This window comes from Harmonia axyridis, chromosome 1 (genome assembly GCF_914767665.1).
Source record: "Harmonia axyridis chromosome 1, icHarAxyr1.1, whole genome shotgun sequence".
Lineage (NCBI taxonomy): Eukaryota > Metazoa > Arthropoda > Insecta > Coleoptera > Coccinellidae > Harmonia > Harmonia axyridis.
The window spans coordinates 77118068-77144132 of record NC_059501.1 but is presented as its reverse complement, the minus strand read 5'-3'; the positions used below and the strand labels follow the sequence as shown (position 1 = coordinate 77144132).

Here is a 26065-nt window from a genome sequence, read left to right as displayed (position 1 = left end):
TCGAACGAACAATTAATTACAAGTCGTGAAATGTCAAATGTAATCATTCAAACATCGAATTTTAGTTTCATTCTGTGTTTTCCGGAAGTCACAGACTACTCCACACAGTTAAAAATTACGGCATTTCCCCATTTGAAGTTCTTCGAATTAACTTACAACTAATTAACTTATAACTCTTGAAATATTCATTTTAGATATAGGATTCGTTTAAGTGATCCCCACTATTTTTGTACTTAAAATCAACTCAAATAATAAAAAAGATATGTTCTAATTTGTAAATCCCGAGTCTGGATGAATTTGAGTTGTCCAAGTAAACCAACATAAATACTCTGTAAATTTTGGGTCCAAACTTCAAAACAGTCTTAGAATACTACGTATTTGCAGAATTGAAAAAGAAAAAATTAAAAAAAAACCTTTCTGTCGAAATATTCCAAAAAAATTTGAGTCTTCATCGCCATCATTTTTTCACAAGGATTCCATTAACTCATAAACCGTTGAGTTGAATTCATAATAACAAAATAAATCAGCCAAATATATCACAAGAATTTTAGATCTACATAAATTAAATAAATTTGGGGAAAAGAATCAAATTCAAGGATCAATTACATTCAAAAATTCATTCAAAGATATAATGATCATAATTTCATGATAACATTGTGTTATGTTCGAATAGAATTGAATAAAATATACATTTATTCACCAATAATAATTGTATATACAATGAAAATGGGAAAATTAGTATGTTTCAGGAATAAATAAAAAAGAATATATACAAAATATAATAAAATATAAATAAAATAGCAAAATATATGACAAGAATGAATAAAAAAGAATATATATATAAAAAATGTGATGAAATATGAATAAAATAGCAAAATATATCACAAGAATAAATAAAAAAGGATATATACAGAATATAATAAAATATAAATAAAATAGCAAAGTAGATTAAAAAAATAAATGAAAAAGAATATATACAAAAATCGAATTAATACACAACTTCTCGGGTTTTAGGTTTTTTTACCTATTATCAATAAATCCACCGATAGACTATCACCAGAATTTCTAGTTGTTGACTTGGACCCACTTGGTTAGAAATGGTTCGAGAAGGAAGTTGGTTTTGAAGATTTCTTGTTGAATTCTTCAACGATTGAATATCACCAGAATTTTCCTCATTTTCGGCTTGCATCCACTTGGTTAGAAATGGTAGAGTAGCAGCCGTTGGTGAAACTACTCTACCAGTTCGAGAGGCGGTTGGTTAATTTGAACCTTTTGTGTTGAATTCTTCTCCTCGCTCTTCGAATATTTCTCATTTTGCATCATCTTGAACACAGTCAAACAATTAAACACTCGGTTCAACAGTCAAACAGTTCAATAGGAGTTGAGCAGTTTTAGTTTACTACTTGGAATTCTTTTTCCCTAATAAAAAACTTTATTGCAGTTGTGATCTCCTTCATTACTGCGATCATTGTTTATAAGGAACGAAAACACACTAAACTTTAAATATAAAAAAACTATTGGCGATCGATTTCGGTTACATTGCCATCATAAGGCCAGCTGAAATACAAATAAACACACATGTATACATGGGCACACTTCTATAAGAAATTTTTACTCTCACCGTCAAAATCTGAAATATCATCAACCTTTAAACATAAACACTCTCAGAAGTCAATATAGACATAATATCACTAAGATTTCAGGTGATCAAAACATTTTGAGATACAATTCTTCAACTATAACTAACACTAACGGTGTAACAAGTCAGTGGAAATATCTTGAATGAATGTAAGACATATGGGGAGGCCATGGTTGAAGATGTATGTTGTAGTGGTATATAAAAAATTACATGTGGTGAATGTCCTTCTTTTTATATAGGCATGACCACTCGTTCGGCCAGAATTTATCATTGATACATAAAGATAATAAATATGATAAACTTGTTCTCTTGGAACAGTTCGAAATTTCGAAAATAAAAACAATTATTACCTTTTAAATGATATATCTGAATTAACTGGAAGACATGTTTAAATCTCTATAATAATTAAAATAAACTTTTTATTATATTGAAGTGATTAGGTCCATGTTTATTTAATGTTCTATGTTCCTGCCCAGTTTGACTTTTGTGACAACCATGTTGGCTTCCCCATATGTCTTATATTCATTCTAGATACATCCACCGACTCGTTCGTTAGTGTTATTTTATAGTAAAAGAATTGTATCTCAAAATTTTTTGATCACCTCATGAAATCTTATTGATATTTTATCTATACTAACTTCTGAGAATTTTTATGATTTATGGTTGATGATATTTCATAATTTGACGGTAAGAGTGAAAATTTTTCATAGGAGTGTGCCCATGTATACATGAGTGTTTATTTGTATTTCAGCTGGCCTGATGATGGCAATGTAGCGGAAATCGATCGCCAATAGATTTTCATAAAAAAAGAACTTTATTGTTTATTTTTGCTGAAATTTTATAGAGATGGTAATTTTGTTGGAGAAAAGGAAAAAAATATGTTTAATTTACTGCGTATAATGTGAAAGTAAATGAATATTTTGAAATATGATTATTGTCATAAGAAAGGTTGTGTAGTAGAGAACAATATTTCTTTTTATCATTAGAATATGAAGAACTAGAACTTGCACTTGTACAAGGAAACATTTTTGATATTCAAGGAGAAAAAATAATTTCACTAGTGTGAAATTATTTTTTCTCCTTGAATATCCTTTTTTCGTTGTAGTCAACGAAAAAAGAAACAAGTGTGGTCACTTGTTTCTTCAGTTTTTATTAGTACTATACATATACGGGAATAGTATATTGTGCAACAAGTGGGGAAAGTCCAACTTTTCTCGCGAGTGTGGAAGTTTGTGGCACGAGCCTGAAAGGCGAGTGTCGCAAACACACGAGCGAGAAAAGGACTTTCTCCACATGTTGCACACTACACTTTTTTTACAACTGCACAAATTTCAATAATTCAAGTAATGGACTTGATTTAAATCAAAATGGCCTTCGTTGACAGTATGTGCTAATTTATTGCGTTTCCATAGAAACGACCCAAAAGCCCAATTTCATTGGTCTACCAAACGAGGTGTGGGCAAAGTGCCGTGGAAAATAATATTTCCCATAGTATGAGCAATACATAGTTTTGCAATTGACTAAGCTATGCAGAATACGCTACTTTTCATAGCAGTTGTAGGAAAAAATAATTAAACTCAGATATCAATTTCGAAAACAATCATATATTTATATTTACAAAATAAATTGGCCAAATATGTTAGAAAAATATTAAATGAATATCAATCAAATGAGTATGGGAAAAAATTAAACTCAAAGATCAATTTCATTGAACAATCATAAATTCATATTTACATAATAAATTAGCCAAATATGTTACAAGAATATTAAATGAATATTAATGAATATATATAGTATGTATACTGAAAATAAACTCAAGGATCAATTTCATTGAAAAATTTTTTCAAAGATATAACGATCCTAATTCCATAATAACATAGTCTCATGTTCGAATAGAATAGAATATACATTTATTCACCAATAATAATTGTATAAACAATGAAAATGAGAAAAATAGCAAAGTATGTTATAAAAAAAATAAACAAAATATAATAAAATATAAATAAAATAGCCATGTATGGTACAAGAATAAATAAAAAAGAATATATACAAAAATAGAATTAATACACAACTTCTCGGGTGTAAGGTTTTTACCTTTTATGAATGAATCCACCGATAGACTATCACCAGAATTTTCTTTTTTTTGGCATGCATCCACTTGGTGAGAAGCAGTAGAGTAGCAGCCGGTGGCGAAACTACTCTACCGGTTCGAGAAGGCCGTTGGTTTTGAACATTTTTGTTGAATTCTTCACCGATTGAATATCACCAGAATTTTTCACTTTTTCGCTTGCATCCACTTGGTGAGAAATGGTTCACATTTTTGTTGAATTCTTCATCTGGCTCCTTGACTCTTCTTTATTTTGGTCATAACTCGTTTTTTTTTCATATTACCTAAATATTAAATAAACATTAATTAAATAAATATGGGGAAAATAATTAAATTCAAGGATAAAATTCATTGAAAAATTTTTTCGAAGATTTAACGATCCTAATTCCATAATAACATAGTCTAATGTTCGAACAGAATAGAATATACATTTATTCACTAATAATAATTGTATGAACAATGAAAATGAGAAAAAAAGCAAAGTTTGTTATAAAAAAATATAAACAAAATATAATAAAATATAAATGAAATAGCAATCAATGTATGGTACAATTTCTACCTTTTGGCATGCATCCACTTCGTGGGAAGCGGTAGAGTAGCAGCCGGTGGCGCCACTACTCTCCCGGTTCGAGAAGGCGGTTGGTCCATTTGAACATTTTTTGTGGATTTCTTCTCCTCGCTCTTCGAAAAATTTTCTTTTTGCATCATCTTCAACACAAACAATTAAACACTTGTCAAACACAAAGTCAAAGTTCAAAAGCAGTTGTAGCAGTTTTAGTTTTCGATGAAATACTGAGAGAATATTCAGGTTCCATTTGTTATATAGTAGAATAACATAATTAAAACAAAATTAAGGTGACTTTCTTGAATGTCTTTATTGGTCATCGCTCGGGATGTGGTGGGGGAAACACTAATTTCATTTGTAACCGAATCTTCAATGGGATAAAGCCACCCTCAAAATGCGCAGGAAGCACTAACATTTTCGTAAATTCTATATTCTGCTTTTGTTTTCGATAGTAATTCGTAAGTTACAATTAGTATCTCTAAGAATTCTGTTTGTAACCTACCTAAACGATAATGTGAATTTGGAACGAATATGTTGAATAATTTTCCATTCCTCTTTTGCTTCGATAACACTACGGTTTGCATTTATAACATTATCGGTGATAGAAAAGGGCACCGCTAAAGTGCAAAGCTTTTTTCTGTAATCGTTCATTTGAAACTATTTGTGACATAAATTTTTTGTTCTGATTTCACGAAGATAGTATTATAAAAAAATGACATTCACCTTTTTGAAAGTTTATACACAAATTGAAATCTGATATACAGGGAGAGTATAAATGTGTAAGGAGCTTTCTGGGGGAGAATAAGTATGTAATGTAAATAAGTAAGTAATGAAAAATAAGTACAGTATAACTTCAGTAGTCCGGGCAGATATCGTTCCGGTACCTGCCCGGATTATTGAGGCGTCCGGATTACTGGAGTGATTTTAATTTATGAAATAAAGCAACTTATAAATTATCAAAATAAGGTTTATTAATCGAGTCACAAAAAAATATTATTTTCTCATAAAATAAAACAAAACTGAACAAAACTCCTAAGTACATGTAACACGTTATGTAAATATGTACATGTAGGTATTTATAATATTGTATACATACATATTATGTATGTATGCAAAATGAAATATCTTACTTTTTTTGAAAAATACATATCAATTTTAGTTTGGACCTTTTTGGATGCATCTATATCAATTGCCTTGTCTTTAAGCTCAGTCTTAAGCCTCTTCAAAAGCTATTAATCTTCAATGGGAAGATTATTCTCCTCGGTCCACCTGATAGCTAGACTTTTCTGTGAGTGTAAGTGTCTTATATGATCGTTTGACTGGAGCCATTGCGTCCGGCACGCTCAAAAACAAAGTGCAGAATGAAAGATGCTGTCGCTGCGCTGTTTCCAACCGACATGTAACCGTTTTTTTACATGTATAGACAGGAAAATGCTATTGTTTTGCATAATGAATTTTTTCGCGCCCGGATTTCAGAGACAAAAATTTAAAAATGCCCGAATTCCAGCAGTGTCCGGAATACTGGAGTGTCCGGGCTAGCGACTGTCCGAACTATCGAAGTTGTACTGTATAGTCGATGAAATTGAAAAACACTTTTCCGCATAACTTCTAAACGATGAAGGCCACCAAGTTGTAAAAATACATTTTTTCTTTACACTTGCTCATTTCTGATATTGTTATAGAAGTTGTTTTTGGAGGGTGACTCATGATTTTCTTGGGACTTCTATTGTAGTATTCGTTTTGGTGAAAAATAGAAGCATTCGAGATACTCTTATCCGAATACAAAAAATTGAACTATTTTCGAGATATTTGATTTTTTGTAGTCATATAATGTCAGCAGAATCATTCATGGCGAGATTCATCGATAACCTTAGAAGTTGTCCCAAAAAAATTATGATTCATCCACCCTTTATAACAATATCAGAAATTTAGAAGTGTATTAAAAACATATATTTGAATAACATACATTTATTAATGCACGGAATTCCAATCGGGTGGCCCTCACCGTTTAGAAGTTATGAATAGAATTTTTTTTTCAATTTCATCAACTTTGGAAGGATATATCTTCTTTGATATGCATTCTATTAATTAATATGCATTCTATTCATCAAACTTTAATTATTTTTCAATGTAGGTACTATCATCTCCTAAAAATCTCGGTACACATTTTTGACTTAGCCTGTATAATGATGATGACTCAATTTTTTTTTTTTTCAATCCTTTTCTGAAGAATGGAGGCAGCAAACACAATTGTTTGTTCGAAATGTACTCGCTCGAATTCTCGTTTATTTTTCCCTGAGAGAACATAATAATGAGAGAAAATAACGAGCATTGTTTGCTCTCATTAATGGAATAGGGCAAATATATGTATAATTTTCCAATTCCCATTCACAAGGGTAAAAATATCTTAGTTGCAAATGAATTTACGTATTTCAAACATCGCGAAATCTGATTTCCCAAATAAAAAATATTTGTAAGCTTTTCGTTTTACTTAACAAGCTGCGATAAATGAAATTCAGAGATTTTTCGTTTTCCGCCATGCTAAATATCTCGAAAACTATAATAGTTTCTGTAGTGAAGTCTATTATGACCTATCCTTCATTTTTCATGTGAAAACAATGAAAGGTTTCTAGTTGAAAAAAAATGGGACCCACACAGGAAAAATTGAACAAAAATAGTTTTCTTACTAAGTTTTCAAGTACAAGATAGCTTTGTAAAGAGTTAGATTAGTTTGCTCTTCCCCATTTGGAGTACCAAGCCAATGTTTCATATAAAACTTCATTCAGGCACATTACAGTGATTATTTTTTTCGAATGTCAAAATGACATTTTTGAGGTTTCAACTGATAGCAATGCATTCCAGCCAATCATTTGGGATTATTCATTAGTCATTTTAAGTCCTCTATTATACTCCTATAATTATACTCTTATACTTGACTGTAGGAAAAGGTGACGATTGATCATTTATGTAGAATTTGCATGAATGAAACATCCTTAGGAATGATAAAAATCTTTCTAAGAAATGGGAACAAAATGAGAATGATCTTGACAAGAATTGAAAAATATTTCAATTCACAGTCTTATCTCTCGTAGGTACCTATAATAGATATTGATAAACAAGAAGACTTTCATTTCATTTATAATGCATAAGTTAATTTAAATTTTTTAAATTTCGAATAATATACGGTGTGGTTCTCAATAAGAAGATTTTTTTAAGGTACTTATTTTCCATTTCAAAGATATTTGGTATTGATCTGATTTGTTTTTCTGTACGATTTCGTGCCATATATATATATATATATATATATATATATATATATATATATATATATATGGTATGTATACATTCTTTAGAAAAAGAAATAGTAAATAAAAACAATAAATATATTTCGAAAAAAGGAAAAGAATGTCTCATTCCATACTTGGACGATTATATTTAATGATATATCGAAACATATATCCCTTATTTTGAAAAGCATATATTCATTATAATAATATAATGACACTCCTAGGACTTTATTTATTCAGAATTTGGTTTTTCTTCATCAAAAATAATAAGTACTGAGATGAATACAGAAATTTCAATGATACTATAAAAATGTTCTCATATTTTTTTCCTGTGCCTAAATACTGACTCACTGTATATAGGAATTAAATTATTTAGGTATCTTCCCAGTGCAATAAAAATCATTAAAGATATCAAAGCCTGTCGAAAAGACCCATTCCAATTTATATTGAAATGTGAACCTCATTCTTCGTAGGAATTCAAGGTATTCTGTGATACATTATTATCATAATGATTTTAGGCGATAATGTGCCAATATGATTTGTTTCCATTCTATTGTCTGTATGCTAATAATTCTAGAAATGAACAAATTATCATTATTATTAATGAATATTTATTATTATTATAAATATATGCTTTACAAAATAAGGAATACTTATATTTTTAGATATACCATTGAATATAGTCATCTAATTATGGAATGAGACTTTTTTTCTTGTTTTTTCTTTATCTTGTTGGTTCCTGTTAGCCGATAATAAAAATTTATCGAAAGAAATAAGTTAATTTTCCAGATGATATTGTGTGGTTCATGAAATTATCAGATCAGAATAACTTAAACGTTTCCTTGTAGAAGTTACATAACTTAATTTTAGGTTGAATAGAACTAAAATCATGGAACACTTGATTTAAGTGAAATCTGATTGATTCTGCAATATCGAAATTTTATAAATATGTTTCTTTTCTTTAGTTTCCAATGATATGATTCTAACTTTATTATGTGTATATTTCGAAAACAGCCTAGTTTTTATTTCTGAATATGTTCATGCGGAAATTAAAAACGCATGATTTTATGGTAAATAAATATGTAACTTTTTAGTAGTTATTATGACCATCTTAAGCATGAAACACTTTTTATCTCAAAAAAAAAAATATTTCATGGAAAAAACAATGTTAACAAAATGTTTTCAGTTCTTCAAGGAAATAACAATTCTGTAAAGAAAATATTATGTATTGAAGATTGTAACTAAAATTGTACCTTTCAGCTGGCCTGATGATGGTTTAAAAAAAACGAAACCTAATGCCAATGAATAAAATTGTTAAAATAAGTGTGTTTTTCTTACTTATACCTATTTCTATGAATGAAAATTTGAATTCCTGGATCGAAAAGCTATTTGACCTTGAAATTAAAATCCAAGATCATCGAATGTCTACAGGCGATGTCACCGTAAAAACCAAGAACTTGTTATTTAAAACTTTATTGAATCCAGGCTTCCTCAAGGAGTATTTCAGTAGATCTACTTTATCAAAAAAATATATATTTCTCGTGTTTTTTTGTTTTCAAAATAATTGGCTTGTATTGAAGTATACTACAAGCATGTGAATAACATACTGTTTGCTAGGAACCACTAGCAACCATCCTAAAGTCCAGCAGAAATAGTCAACAGAACGAAATTTGATACGTGAAACAGAAACATCAGACCGTCGTCTGAAACCACCCTCATGCACCTCATCGAATGATCCATTCGAGATATATAGATCCGTATATAACAGATAGTTTTTACCCTTATCCGCAAGATACTTGAACCCCAAACGAATATCCATCTGCACTTTATGTGAGAGATTGAATTTCAACGTCGCAGCATAGGTGGCGCAGCTAAATAATTCTGATTTATGGCATGATATTACTCTATGCTCATATCGGCAAACTGGATACAGAACAAGAAATATAAAGGAGGAGAGAAGATAGATTAAGAATCGATTCAGGCAATTTGTATCTTTTCAGATATCTCATCAGGTTCTTCTGTACTCCTGAAGGTTTTTGCTCTAATTCTGTGGTTATTTCGTTCATTCTTCCACATCTTGTAGAACAAAATCGTGCGAGAATATATCAGAAACGCACAGTTTTCATGGTTATATTTCATTATTATATGTTGATACTCCGAACTTTCCGCCACGGCTTTATCTGTCAATTCATCAATTTACCTTAAAGAAATCAGTTCTGCCAACCAACATTTTTCAATGCAAAAATCACTAAATGATATTTATGGAAATATTTCATTAATTTCAATAAAAATGCAATTAATTAGAGAAAATAATGTATAATACTCGTACAGAAGGCTCATTCTACCACTCGTTCATTCCAAAACTTGCCACTTCGTGGCTCGTTTTTGAATTTTGAACTCGTGGAAGAATATCAATGCCTTCTGCACTTGTATTATAAATAACTATTCTGGTGAAATTTGTGATGAATGTTACCCCTTCATTCTCGGATCCCTTTCATTTCATCATAATGAATGTAATTTTTGAATTCTGGAATGGGAATGATCTCGAACCACAAGAATCTACTCACTAATAACGAATCCCTCTCAAATAAGATTCCTTCCGTTCGTAAACAAGATAACTTTAAAAATTTATTTACAATCGAATTAAAAATCTGCATGCAGATGTAAATTGTAAATTTTAAGCCCTATGCGAAATTTCAAGTTAATCGGGTGATCAGAATTATAATCGACAGAGTCAAAGCTGAGTGGATCAGGTATAACTACACCATTTTCAAGCTCCGTGCAAAATTTATGATCACATGATCACATCTTCAGCACTAGAGAAAATTTAAGAAAACATTGGAAAAGAATTACCCATTATTTCAGTGATTAGAGATTTAAAGTTTCTCGCTGAATTTTATGTAGATGGCATAGAAGAACTATAGAAAATGCAAGAACGATAATGGAGAAGAAATACCCAATATTCCCTTGATTATAGTTTTTTTAATTCGTTGATTTTTCGGAAAATTCAAAGTCATTTCTGAATTTTTCGTTCACTAGGTTAAATCAACTGTTTGAATCGTTGGAAAGAAATTATTCACATCTCCCAGAATTAACGTAAGTGATATCATAAAGACATCTAATTTTTCCAATAAAAATCGAAAATAACGTTGCTAATTAATATTTCAACAAAAAGAATGAGTGCTGGTGGCACTTGCACGAATGCTTTTCTTTGGAAAATATTACTTTGCATCGTGTTTTTTCGATTTTGTCCACAGAATAGTAATTTTTCGGCAACCGTCCGGGAAGTGCTCACCTCCCGGACGCTTTTTCTTTGAGAAAGTAGCATTTCCCGGCCTAGTCCGGAAAGTACGTACTTCCCGGACTAGGCCGGAAAAGAATCATAGAATCCATAGCAACCGAGATAACGGCTGACAGTTCATATGAAATTAGTTGTCAAAAATTTGCATGTTTTTTGATCGCAATCGCAATAAAATATGGAAAGCAGCAGTGATAGTGTTATTTTATATGGTTGCCGAAAAAATATTGTAAGCAACAACAACACGCACTACGTAAATTACTATTACGTAACAAGTCCGGAAAATAGGGTTGTTTTGGACGAATAGACAAAATTCCAGGACGAGCGTAAACGAGTCCTGGAAGTCTGTGAGTCCAAAAAAAACATTTTCGGGCGTGTTGCGTACAATATTTTTTCGGCAACCATGTAAAATAACACTATCGCTGCTGCTTTCCATATATTATTGCGATTGCGATCAAAAAACATTTTTGATCAATTTTTGACAACTAATTTCATATGAACTGTCAGCCGTTATCTCGGTTGCTATGGATTCTATGATTCTTTTCCGGCCTAGTCCGGGAAATACGTACTTTCCGGACTAGGCCGGAAATAATCATTTCCTGAATGACCGACAATCCAGACTTATTAGACCTTGTTTTTTTGCCTAGGCCCAGACTGTAATCTATGTTCCGAAATTTTGATGTTCATCTTTTGTAGCTTGGTACTAACGAGAAAAAAAATTGTAAGTCACTAGTGATTCCATCTGTGTCCGGGACATATTAGTTGATATTGCTTCATAAAGTCAATCAATATCTCATTTTAGTTTGGGAACAAATTCATGAAGAAATTTTTTTACCTTAAAATTCATTAAAAAATCCAAATTCGTTAGCATCAATATCTTTTTCTAATTCAATCTTAACTGATCAACAATAACGTCCTTCAAGTTCATACAACTCAGTTGAAAACAACCATAAAAATTATCCAACCAAGAAAAAAAATTCAAACATTTACCTACACTCTCGAAGAGAACCAGCTCTTCCGCTGCACTTTATCAATACGTCGATCGTTTCCCCGAAGGAATAGCAGGCCTGACACCCATAAGCCAGGTTCGAAATAACAATAACGCAAAAGATCTTTTCTATCTTTCACGGCAAACATGTACCTCCATTGGGAAATTGAGTTTACAGCCAAAAGCCGGTCTACCGCGACGATAATCTAGATTTATGGCGCAAATAAGCGCCATACAACGGAGTAAATCAACAAGATACTAACTAGAATCCGAATGTCTTTCATTATTTCTCTAGTGCACACCTGAAGCCCTAATATAGTTTATGTTGGTGTCTAGGACTGATGAAGATCCTGATTGCAGTTGTTGTGTGTCGCGCATGTATAAAGCTTGGATAATATAGATACCTCTCCTAGCTTGCGTCGCCGTAAGGTAATAGAGTTTTATAGGACGCAGCGTAATAGTAAATTTTAGGAGTTAATTGTTGTATTTTATGAATTACATTAGATGGTGATTAGAACGCATTAGAAATTGGGATAATAATCTTCTTAATGAAGGGTTGAAATTGTTTCTATGACAATTATTTCTCCATTGCAAACCTAAAAGCCTACTGTAGTTTATGTTGATGCACCAAGATTGATTGCAGTTTTGTGTCGTGCCTGTATAATGCCAGGATAATATAGATATCTACCAGCCTCTTCATCCCTAAAGTATTACAGTGTTAGAGGACAAAAGGTAAAAGTGAAGTTTTGGAGTTAATTGCTTTAATCTTTATAAATAAGATTTGTATTGTTTAGATTTCCTCTATTAATTATGGCTATTTCAAAACAATAAAAATCAAGATAATGATAACCTTCTCATTGGAGTGCCTATGAAAATGTTCATATGACAAATGTTGCTGCAGTTCACATCTGAAGACCTAATATAGTTATAGTTGGTGCTTCAAGTCTGATGAAGATCCTGATTGCTGTTGTTGTGTGTCGCGCATGTATAAAGCTTGGATAATATAGATACCTCCTAGCTTGCGTTGCCGTGAGGTAACAGAGTTTTATAGGAGGCGGCATAATAGTAAGTAGGTAGTTCCATAAAAATTCTTATTTAGACTACAGTTTATTTTGGCGGTTTTAGTTGATTAAATTACTTGGAAAAAGTCAGATCAAATGAATAAAAACTATCTGGCACCCCTTCTTAAATATTGTACAATTATAAGACCCAATACCTTTCGATTGAAGTAAAGTTGCAAGCACACTTTTGACTTAATGTTTTTGATAAATATGTCGTCGTTTGCGTAACAATGCCATGACTTTTATCGGTGTGTTTATTTCGGATGTCTCAAATTCAATTACCTTCTTAAAGATGAAGAGGAGAGTTGGTGATTTAAAAATAGGTCTAATTGCTAGGTATGGAAAATTTCACGAAAATTTTTTTAAGGAAAATTTTTCAGGTGGGATCGAAATTCGGCTAACCAGATCCCTCAAATATAAAATATAAAATGTTTTTCAAACATCAAGTTCCGATCCAAAACATACTGAGGTATGGAAAATTTTACGAAAATTTTTCGACAAAAATTTTTTCAGGTGAGATCTGAATTCAGCTAATCAGAGATCGTCAATTCTGGCACCGCTCCCCGATTCTTCGGAGAGCTCACTGTTTTGAGGAAATTTGAACTCGAAATTTGGAAAAAAATTCAATTTCCTTCCAAAAATCGTTGTATCTCCTGAATTATTCATCACAAACCCCTCAAATAAAAACGTTTTTCAAACATCATGTTCCGATCCAACACATACTGAGGTTTCAAGGGCGTAGCTTACGTCCAGGAGAAGTTGCAGCCGCAGAAATATTATAAATTTTTTTCTCGAAAATTTCAGATTTTTACCTATAATTTCTGAAATAATGTTCGGATCGCCTAACTGTAAGCATTTTCGTGATCAATTTAGTCGAACCAATCAATAAAATGATACAATATTCCCATGAAGGAACTTTTATTTTTCTTTCAATTTTTTAAGGCAGTAGATCTATATTTTTTAAAGCAGTTTTTTACTCCAGATTTCTCGAAAAGCATCGGTTTTCCAAAAATATCACGCATTTCAGAGATATTGAGTTTTATATTAAATTTTTTCATGTGACTTCATATAAGTATATAAATATTTTTCATTCATTTCGATATTGAATTCATTATGTTCAAGTATAATTCTACAAAAATTCTAATTCTGCAAGATCATATCAATTATACTCCCTAACAGAGAATTATAAACTTCTCATTTGAAAAAAAAAAACCTCATTCTCCGTTCATTCGAACTCCACATAAATCCCCTATACTATAATATTTTACATGACGGTACTTCAGAAAATCTCATTATTATGACTTCGACTGCACCATTTCCATTCGTAAAAATTTCTCCTCGAAATGCAATCCCGTAAACACTTCCGCGCTTTTCCCCTAACCATCAGAGTACATTCAGAAGAATGGTTCATAGTTCCATACAACACCATCACTTCTCTAGGTTAACTGCGAAAACAAACCGTGGAACAAAACTGAAATAATTTCCATCCCCCAGAATGAGCGGAGTTCGCCCCTTCGAAGTTGAGAATTTTCCCCTTACCAAAGTTCCAAGTTATGTGAATGACCCAGATTCGAAATGTTCATCGTATCTTTATCGGGGGTCATTGGGAGAAAACAAATCTGATGAATTGAAAACTTTCCGCTTAATTCAGACTAACGGAAGGGTTTTCTGTGATCGGGTGGGTACGAAGGAAAATTAAAACATTTGTAGTTTTGTAAATGTGTAAACATTTTTCGTGAATTTTTTCTACGTTGGCCAAATTTGATTATAATTTTGTATTATTTTCGTGGCCACCGAGAAAAGTCCGGATGTAACACCGTTAGATTAGACGAAGCAGCGAGAAGAGTATGAGAATAAATTTTAGGCGAAAAGTAACAACTAAAGAAATGAGAAAGAGGGCACTTGCTTGTATAGGAATGATGGAGGTTATTTCAAACATCATTTATGAATACATTTACTGAATTTCCAATAAAAATAATTAATTCTTTACTTTCCGTTCTTTGCTTATTTACCCTTTCAAATCAAAATCTGCTTATAGAGGGTGTTTTTTTTTCCAGATATTTAACTTTAAGTTGGCATTACTGTTCAAGATGGCAACCGATTTAACAGCTGTCAAGTGATTTATTCTCAGTTTGGTTTGGCAATTCATCATGAATAGAATAGTAAGGCGTAGATTCGTTGAATGGGCCCAAAATGAGATTGCCGTTGTTCCCGATTTTCATAAGCGAATTTTGTTTAGCGACGAAGCGCACTTCTGGTTGAATGGCTACGTCAACAAACAAAACTGCCGCATTTGGAGTGAAGCTTATGCTTAAGTGTATGTCGAAACACAGTTACATCCAGAAAAACTGACTGTTTGGTGCGCTTTATGGGCTGGTGGAATCATTGATCCGTACTTCTTCAAAAACGATGATGGCCAGAACGTTACAGTCAATGGTGATCGGTATAGAGCCATGATTACTAACTTTTTCATTCCCGAATTGAACAACCATGATGTCCAGGAGCTGTGGTTCCAACAAGACGGCGCAACATGTCACACAGCTCGTGCCACAATCGATTTATTGAAAGACACAATTGGTGACCGCCTAACTTCATGTTTTGGACCTGTGAATTGGCCTCCAAGATCTTGTGATTTAATACCGCTAGACTACTTTCTGCGGGGCTATGTAAAGTCATTGGTCTATGCGGATAAGCCTCAAACCCTTGACCATTTGGAAGACAACATTCGCCGTGTTATTGCCGATATACGGTCACAAATGCCAGAAATCATATTTAAAATGTAATGCCACAAGATTATCTTGCGGATAAATAAAATTCATGTCAATCGAATAATCCATAGTTTTTTTCATTGCAATTTAAAGTTCTGTAGCTCTAAAAAAATTACGATAATCCGTTTATTATACCGCCACTCGAATTATTTCACTAAGTAATATTTGTTTAATTCAGGAGCACTATACAACTAGGTTCATTCAGGATTTTGTCCTAAAACAATCTAAAAAGACACAAATGATGAATTATATCAAAGAAATTCTGGTTATCAATAATTAAAAAGTATAATTGAATATGATTGGATGTAATTTTTCGGTTAAAATCATTTCTGCATAGTAGTTTACATCAATACTCAAGAGAAATATCTAAGGAAATCTGAGGTCCAATATAACAATCCAGTTATTTCTAATAAATCTCCCGATAATTGTATTATGACATTGGTGATTAACAGTAGGATTGTACGATTCTATAACTTCGGACTGAATTCATGTCGAATTGGATTCTATTCAATATCCCCTATTATATTGCTACGATCACATCATAATGGAGCAATTCATCTTATTACCTGGACAATAGTCTGAGTTCTATTCAATATCATGTTGACAATGAGAATATCACCGTAATCCTCCAGTTGAAGATGTTATTACTAGGTTATTTCGATGGACTTGTAACAAAATATTTATAACTTAGTTGTCAATCAGTATTTGGAATGTTGATATCGTATTTAGCATATTTGAAAACACTGACTCGAAAACCGATCTGTAAACGTAATAGATGGAAGAAATTAAAAAATGTTGACTATTTTTTTATGGTTGTAATTTTGAATCAAAAAGTTAAGAGGAACAATCATTCAATGCCTCTGACGTTTATCAATTTGCTCACAAGTTACTATACACTTGTTGAAATATCACTGCTCTACCGAAGAATTATAGTTCTTCGAATTCCAAGTATAGATTGATATTTCGTAAATATCTTTTCTCATATATCCAACGGCATCCATCGATGATAATCAATAATATTTTCGAAAAATTTTTTCGTCGAACATTCATGATATTGTTATTGTGTGAATTGAATCAACATACTCGAATAATTTCATCACTATACTAGAACTATGAGACGCTAAACATATCAATAAGAAATCACAGTGGGAGAGGGAGTGGAAAAAAGTAGTATATATATCCAAGGAGGTTGGATAATCTATTTTTTTTCATCGCTATTTGACTTTAATATATGATACTTATTTCGTTAGTTTGAACCCCCTTAACCCTCCCCAGGCTATGCCATTGCTTACATCAATTTCATGAATATTTTTCGAATGTACTAATTATGTTCTTCCTAAAAAAACTAAATCATCGTCGAAAGAAGCCGATAGTTTACCACGTACAGGAATTTTTTTGAGCAATAAATTATTACCTCTGTGGTTATCTTGTTCATTAATATTACTGAATTGAATCATGAATGAACTTTATTATTATTTTTGCGTAATTATTGTTCAACTAATTTTGAAGAAATTCACTTTTCATGTATTTTCAAAAATCCTACCTGAACAAAAAATAATCAGCAAAATCCTCGAAAAAACTCCATATTCTTTGATTCAAATTGAAGACTTCCTCCAAAAGTTCCAGGAAATATCTGCATTGATCGAAATCACCACTAACAAACATCATCTCTTGTTGAAAATCACACTTCAAGATATGGTTGATACACGAATTAACTTCCTCAATTGATATTTACACTATCCTCAAATTTTAGAACACTAAATTCATCCACAAAAAATTACTGTGAAATGCGAAAGTCATTCTGAGTACCAGTTGTTCACTAACTTTCTGTGATCATATTGCCCCGCCAAAGAATATAGCAATTCAACATAGAATCCTTTTCGGATACACTGGTTCCCATTTTGTGCTGTCAACTTGAAAATCATCGTAGATTTCGATGATTGAACACCAAAATTTACTCTTCCGAGAATATTATTGTTAACGCATCTAATACGACAAATAAATATTCAATGAACAAATTATATCATATTCTGCTCAGAATTACAGTTTCCTTCTCCGAAAAAGCCAACTGATATTATTATATTTCAACTGATATAAAACAAATAGATCAAGGATCTATTCCTACCTGAACAAAGAATAACTAAAAACAAGACGAAGAATCCTCTTACAAACTCCATATTCTTCAATTCCATTTAAACAATATCTTCATAGGTTCCAGGAAAAAATCTGCATCCATCAAAATAACCACTAAAAATCATTATCTCTCAACGATCAACAGTAACACTCGAAGAAGTCCTTCGTCGAACTTTTAAAATATGGTTAATACACGAATTAACTTTATTTGATTATTATTATCACTATCCTCGAACTCTAAGACACAAAACACATCAACAAGAAATCACAGTGAGATAGAAATACGGCAAGTCTTACAAATACCAGTTCTAATTAAACTTTCTGTGGTCATATTTTTCAGAGAGTATAGAACTTCAACATCGATTACTTTTCCAATATATTTCTTGGGTATTACATTATATTTCCCAGAGAAATGGAACTATGTATTGAAAAAACCAAATAAATATTTGAAAAATTTCCATTGTAAGAAATTGAAGAACGAGTGCAGTGAACTATAACTATTGGAGCATATTATTTTGTTCTCCATGAAAGGATCAACCTTCACATACTAATACCTAATCCAGAAAAAAATCTCGTACGTAATTCTGATTTTGTGATAGCTATTGGAAAATTATCGAAGATTTCCATTATAAACATCGATATTTACTAATTGAAGAGGATAAATGTCAACACATCGAATAAGATGAATGAATATTCGAGAGAAAAATTATATTTTACTGACAATTACATTTTTTTTTTTTGAAAAGCGGGTGATTCATATTTCGATATCATCTTTGAATCAATATAAAACAAATGCATTATTCACGTATAATCTAAGTTGACTAATTCAAAATCCTACCTGAACAAAGAAGAACCAGAAACAAGACGAAAAATCCTCTGACAAACTCCATATTCTTCAATTCCATTTAAACACTATTTTCATACGTTCCAGGAAAAAATCTGCATCCATCAACATAACCACTAAAAATCATCATCTCTCAACGATTAACAGTAACACTCGAAGAAGTCCTTCGTCGAACTTTTAAGATATGGTTAATACACGAATTAACTTTATTTAATTATAATTATCACTATCCTCAAACTCTAAGACACAAAACACATCAACAAGAAATCACAGTGAGATAGAGATACGGCAAGTCTTACAAATACCAGTTCTAATTAAACTTTCTGTGGTCATATTTTTCAGAGAGTATAGAACTTCAACATCGACTACTTTTCCAATATATTTCTTGGGTATTACACTATATTTCACAGAGAAATGGAACTATGTATTGAGAAAACCAAATAAATATTTGAAAAATTTCCATTGTAAGGAATCAAAGAACGAGTGCAGTGAACTATAACTATTGGAGCATATTATTTAATTCTCCACGAAAGGATCAACCTTCACATACTAATACCTAATCCAGAAAAAAAATCTCGTACGTAATTCTGATTTTGTGATGGCTATTTGAATGTTATCGAAGATTTCCATTATAAACATCGATATTTACTAATTGAAGAGTATAAATGTCAACGCATCGAATACGATGAATAAATATTCGATAGAAAAATTATATTTTACTGACAATTACATTTTTCATTTTTGAAAAGCAGGTGATTCATATTTCAATCAATATAAAACAAATGCATTATTTACGTATAATCTAAGTTGACTAATTCAAAATCCTACCTGAACAAAGAAGAACCAAAAACAAGACGAAGAATCCTTTGACCAACTCCATATTCTTCAATTCCATTTAAACACTATCTTCATACGTTCCAGGAATATATCTGCATTCATCAAAATCACCACTTAAAATCATCATCTCTCAACGATTAACAGTAACACTCGAAGAAGTCCTCCGTCGAACTCTTAAGATATGGTTAATACACGAATTAACTTTATTTAATTATAATTATCACTATCCTCGAACTCTAAGACACAAAACACATCAACAAGAAATCACAGTGAGATAGAGAGAAGGCAAGTCACACAAAGATCCAAAGGGTTTTAGGTGGGTTAATCTATTTTTTTTAATTATTATTTAATATTCTTAAAATTAAGTGGTTCCGGTTACGTTTAAAATGTGGTTTAAAGTTCCGCAAGTTCAGTCCTAGCAGGCCGCGAACTTTCAGTGGACAGCAGCGAGCTTGTCAGGCGGCGTACGAGGAACCCATAGACAGCACATAACGCAGTGTCGCACGCTACGCGGTAGTCGGAAGGCGAGTGCCGTCGCGGCGCCTAGCATCCCTTCTGACCCTGGGCGCGTGCGTCTTTTCCCTAATTTTATTGCGATTACACTTATTGGTGATATCCCGGCTCCAGAAGATGCCAGACTCTGTTTTTCTCCGAGATTTCGAATCTTTTTTCTTTTACCCGTCCCCCGGTTGAAATGTCGACCGTCTTTCATTAGCGTCGATTCACAGGTGAGAGGGTCCGTCTGAGTTGGCTTCGATACGGTTGGCTCATCCTTGATATGGTTGTCATTTTTTTTTTCTCCAGCTTGAATGATAGTCCTTTTTTGATGTTGATTTTGAACTGAAAATTTGGATATTTAGATGTCCTATTTGATAGCTGCGGTCCTTATTTATTGGAAATTCGTTATCAAACAAAATTGATTTCCACAAATATTTTAATTTGAAAAAACAACAATTGTTTTGGTAGAAAAGTAACTGCTTCAGGTTAATTTTACATTTTGACAAGGTACAAAAGATAGGTCATATTGGTAACCTAATTTGCGCGTTCCCTGAAAAATCCATTATAAATAAAAAGGACCCTTGACATTTGCAGTCTGGGATGTCCAACGTATCGAAATATATTAACAATAGCGATTAGTGTACATCTGTTCGTTCATACAAATGAATATTTTGGAAATTATACCTAAACATTTCAAGATATTCTGATCTTATACATCATTCTCCATAAGGAGAATTTTGAGATAATTACTACCACATTCCCTTAAAATAATTTGCATATGAAAGTACACTATCAGAACGATTTTGTTCATGTGTTTTCTTCTTAAATGATACGTATAGTTTTCAAAATATTCTTTTGATATATTCGTTTAGTTCAATAGTGTGTAGTAAAAAGAAATCCATCATTTTTGCTTGAAAAACAAGACTCTAATTACCATAGTTAGAATTATTCCAATCAGGTCAAATCAGCGCCGTTTTGTTAGATAACTATTTGCCATTTTGAAGGTAATATCATGATGCCTCTCTCATAAAAGCCCTCTTTGAAGACGATTTTCACAAACCTCTTGATTTTTTACCAGCAAAATTGTTCGCAACCGTTTTCACTTGACGTTGTCGTTAAAGGTTCACTTTTCATCACTAGTCACCAAACGCTTTAACACCCGTGTACACATCCGGCTTTTTAAGTTGCGGCGCCGCAATCGACAGGGTCGATTTTATTGCGATTCAGCAGCGATGCGCAGATGGAAATTCGGCTCATGAAAAAGCCATCTATGAGACATCCCCAAACCCGTCATCGTTCTGTCAAAAAAAAAACTGTCGGTCGTTTGCTCTGTGACAATTAAAACCACTTGCTCTATCGATTTTCTGGTCGTAGAAAAATTAAGCCTGCTACTACTTCACGGTCATGTGTGTTACTATATCTAACACCTACAATTTAATTGTTCGCTATTGGTCGTGTGGGTTCCATCTAAAGATTTATTTAACCTTTACCAGCTTACCTTCGAATACCTACATATTAGGCCAATTGAATAGTCCCCGGTCTGATGCACAGATGGCGGTACTATATTATTAAATCCATATGATTTTTAGTTAGTACCAACCTTCAAACGATACTTGTCAAAATTTGACAGCAGTCCGACCCTTAGTTGGTGAGATATTGCGTTGTGTGTAGCTACTTCTGTTATTTGAAAAAAGATGGGAAAACAACGAATTTCGTGTGCTGATGAAATATTGGTTTTTGAAGGGAAAATACAGTTGAAGCAAAATCTTGGCTTGATGAGGAGTTTCCGGGGTCTGCACCAGAAAAATCAACCAGCATTGATTGGTATGCTAAGTTTAAACGTGGTGAAATGAGCACCGAAGACGGCAAACGCAGTGGATGCCCAAAAGAGGCTGTACCCAACGAAAAAATCAAAAAACATAACAAAATAATTCTGAATGACCGTAAAGTGAAGTTGATCGAGATAGTAGACATTGTGAAAATATCATCTGAACGTTTACATCATATCATTCACGAATATTTGTACATGAGGAAGCTGTGTGCAAAATGGGTGCCGCGCGAGCTCACAATCGATCAAAAGCAACAACGTGTCAATGATTCTGAGCAGTTTTTAAAGCTGTTTAAGTGCAATAAACCTGAAATTTTGCGTCGATATGTGACAATGGATAAAACATGGCTCCCTCATTTCACTCCAGAGCCTAATCGACAGTCAGCTGAGTGGACTGCACACGATGAACCGAATCCAAAGCGAGGAAAAACACAACATTCAGCTGGCAAGGTTATGGCATCAGTATTCTGGGATGCACATGGTATAATATGCATTGATCACCTCCAAAAGAGCCAGAACATCAACAGTGATTATCACATAGCGTTATTGGATCGTTTAAAGGATGAAATCTTCAAAAAACGGCCGCATTTGAAGAAAAAAAAGGTGCTGTTCCATCAAGACAATGCGCCGTATCACAAATCAATGAGAACAATGGCAAAACTACATGAATTGTGCTTCGAATTGCTTCTGCATCCACCGTATTCGCCAGATCTGGCCCCCAGCGACTTTTTCCTGTTCTCAGACCTCAAAAGAATGCTCGCTGGAAAGAAATTTACCGCCAATGAAGAAGTAATCGCCGAAACTGAGCTATAATCGCTGTATCGCCATCGAAGGCAACTATGTTGAATAATGAAATAGAATTTTGCCAAAAAAATGTGTTTTACTATGATAGACCGGGACTTTTCAATTAGCGTGATAACTCGCTCCAAAAATGACGAAACTCAAATCTGCATTATTTTCGCTCGAATTTCGAACCACATAAAAATCGCACGAAACGAGGGTGCACGATTAATCACGAACGCATATTTACACCTTCGATAACGAACGGAAGGCGGCGTAACAACGAGTTAGCCCCTTCATTAACGATGCTTCGTTTTGAACTTCACTAATGAATATCCCGATTAATAAATTTCTATAGCTTCCGGCTGAATCGTTTCGAAGACACGATTTTAATAACGATAGAAATAATCCGTTCGGTAATGCATCCTTAGACTCGGATTCCATTAAATTCCCAATCAGAATCATTGCCTTCCCGTCTGGATTTGACTAACGATGTAGACTTAATGGAATGTTTTAATCATCCTGATGACAAATCATCTGACGGACGTCATGTCATGTGACTGATTATGCGGAGTGGCATTACCGAAATGTAGCAATATGCATTATTATTATATTTTATGGTATCATCAATTATTGAGGTACTTTCAGGTTGGATGTTTATTGGTTCCTATTGAGGACTAAATATAAGTATGCAACTCATCATATGCTGAAAAAGAGAAACTATCATTTATTCCAGCAACATTTACCCTGAAGAGGGCACCAAAAATGCGGTTTTTTATTTTCCATGAATAACAAAAAAATAACAGAAATCACATTGAATGGACATACCATTAATGCCAGATCCATTTAAATTGAAATTTATTTTAAAAGTCGTTTGAAAGCATAAGCAGATGAATAATATTTCTTTAATAAATCAATATTTGGACCTTTATATCCGGTCTTTCTTAAGGCTAAAAAGTACAATATTAAACTGTTATGTGGCACAATCTTCTCCCTCCTAAATGATTATCACTACCACATCATTTAAAAAAAATTAAATAACATATGAAAAATTGAAAGTAAAGCACAAAATACACCCTAATAAGACCCATCAAAATATTGGAGACACCAGTAGGTATCAATATATCAATATATTCATCTCAATTTTTATTTCCTCATGATTTTAAGGAGTATTGAATATGATTTAAGGATGAACTTGAGGGAACTTTTAATTTTTTTTCAATTTTTTAATGCTTAGAGGTATTGAAAATTTTTTGACAAGAAATTTTTCAGGTGAGATCGAAATTCGGCTAATCGGGGATCGTCAATTCTGGCACCGCTCACCGATTTTTCGTAGACCTCACAGTTTGGAGCAAATTCGAACTCGAAATTCGGAAAAAATTGAATTCCCATCCTAAAATCGTTATATCTCCCGAATTTTTCGTCACAGACTCCTCAAATAAAAACGTTTTTTGAACATTGGGTTCTGATCTGATACATAGTGAGTTTTCAAGGGAGTAGCTCACGTCCAGGAGGAGTTGCACCTTCGGGAAATGCCTCCATTTTTTTCTCGAAAATTTCAGATTTTAACCTATAGTTTCTGAAATAATGTACTAAGATCTCGGACCTTTTTGATTTTCTATATTCCAAAATGTCGATGACGGATTGAAACTACAACAAAAAACTCATTACCAAAAAAAATAATCCTAATAATCCCCAGGCACGATAAGTACGATCATTAAATTCATAACAAAAAGCCACACCGTTTCAAGTCCAAACCGCCGACTCCTTTGAAGTATACCGCCGCAACGCCCGAAGACACTAAAATCGAAAGATAACCCAACGGCAAACCCAACATTTTTCCGACCGATCCGATCGAAGGCAATATTTCGAAATGCTATTATTAGCCACTATAAAACGCCAACATTTATTTTGCAATATACAATGCACCACCTCACGGAACGTACAGGGTCACATTTTCCGACCAATCGAAGGCAATTTTTAAAAAAGTTCCAAATAGCCACCATAAAAAGTCATAACAAAAATCCAAAAATCTCGACACTTTCAGATTTTTCATATTCCAAAATGTCGATGACGGATGAAAACTACTACAAAAAACTCATTAGCAAAAATAATAGTCCTAAAACATAACACCGCAGGAACGAACAGTTCGATCACAAAATTCACAACAAAAAGGCACACTATTTCAAGTCCAATCCGCCGACTCCTTTGAAGTGCACCGCCGCAGCGCCCGAAGACACAAAAATCGGCAGATATCCCGATGGAAAACCAAAAATTTCCGAACGATCGAAGACAATATTCAAAAAAGTTCCAAATAGCTACCATGAAAAATCAAAAAAAAATCTAAAGATCTCGGCGCTTTTTGATTTTTTATATTCTAATATATCGATGACGGATCAAGAGTATAAAAACTCATTAGCAAAAATAATAATCTAAAAACATAACATTCCAAACAAGACCAGTTCGATCATTAAATTCCCAACAAAAACCGACAAGTTTCAAGTCCAAATCACCGACTCCTTTGAAGTGTACCGCCCGAAGACACAAAAATCGGAAGATAACCCATCGGAAAACCCAAACATTTTTCCGACCGATCGAAGGCAATATTTCGAAATGCTTTTATTAGCCACCATAAAAAGCCAACATTTATTTTGCAATATACAATGCACCACCCCACGGAACGTGCGGGGGTCCGATGGAACGGCCCTCCTTATTGCCGTTTTATCATTTTGCGCTTATTATTATCCCCCTTCCGTGCGCCGATACTGCGGAACGGCGTGAATGATTTGCGGCCCGGAGATTTTATGATCTGGAAAAATAATAAGACCAATATGATTGCTTTTATGGACACAGAACGCACCGCCGTAATGACATGGCGGGAACTCTGACAGCGCTCGCCGCCCCGGACTGGTCCGGAATAATTGATAATGCCGGCCGTCGTTTGTTTCCTACGGTTGCTGTTCGTTGCGTATACAAATTGGCGCGGTCAGGGAGTGGGGATATGTGGGATTTCGACTTGATTGAACTAACCAACTGTGAAAGGACGTTTTGCGTTGACTGAATTGTGAAAAAATGATGTTATAGAACAACAAAGTCTGTTTGGAGTGGGTTTCCGGTAACTCGAGAATTTAAGGAAATGAAAAGGACAGCACATCTACCAGAAAAAGAGCTCAAACTCCTCTCGTTGAACCGAGACCTTTCTCTGGGATAGGTAAATGTACCTATAAGGCAGAGTTTGAGGAGAAGGAAGAAAACGGAAGAGAAAAACTCTGGCGGAATCTTTCTGGGTTGGATCATTCCAACAAAATTCTTTGATACTTTGAAATCTAAGAAGTATCTGGATGTTGACAAGAATATACTACACCTCCTCACTGAATTCCTTACAAGGCATTGTAGTCTCAGTAAGCTCCTCAGAGAATAAGTCTAGCAGAA

At 33.2% G+C, this 26065-nt stretch overlaps 1 protein-coding gene across 1 annotated transcript in view; it reads right to left on the bottom strand.

The window, feature by feature from the left end:
* Positions 1–20054, bottom strand: part of LOC123679138 (zwei Ig domain protein zig-8-like) — a 520657-nt gene extending 500603 nt beyond the window's left edge. Inside the window, exon 1 of the mRNA XM_045616547.1 lies at positions 19519–20054. Within this exon, the coding sequence (XP_045472503.1) occupies positions 19519–19585 (67 nt within the window). The 5' untranslated portion in view covers positions 19586–20054. The remainder of the gene's footprint in view (positions 1–19518) is intronic.
* Between the last annotated feature and the right edge of the window lie 6011 nt (positions 20055–26065).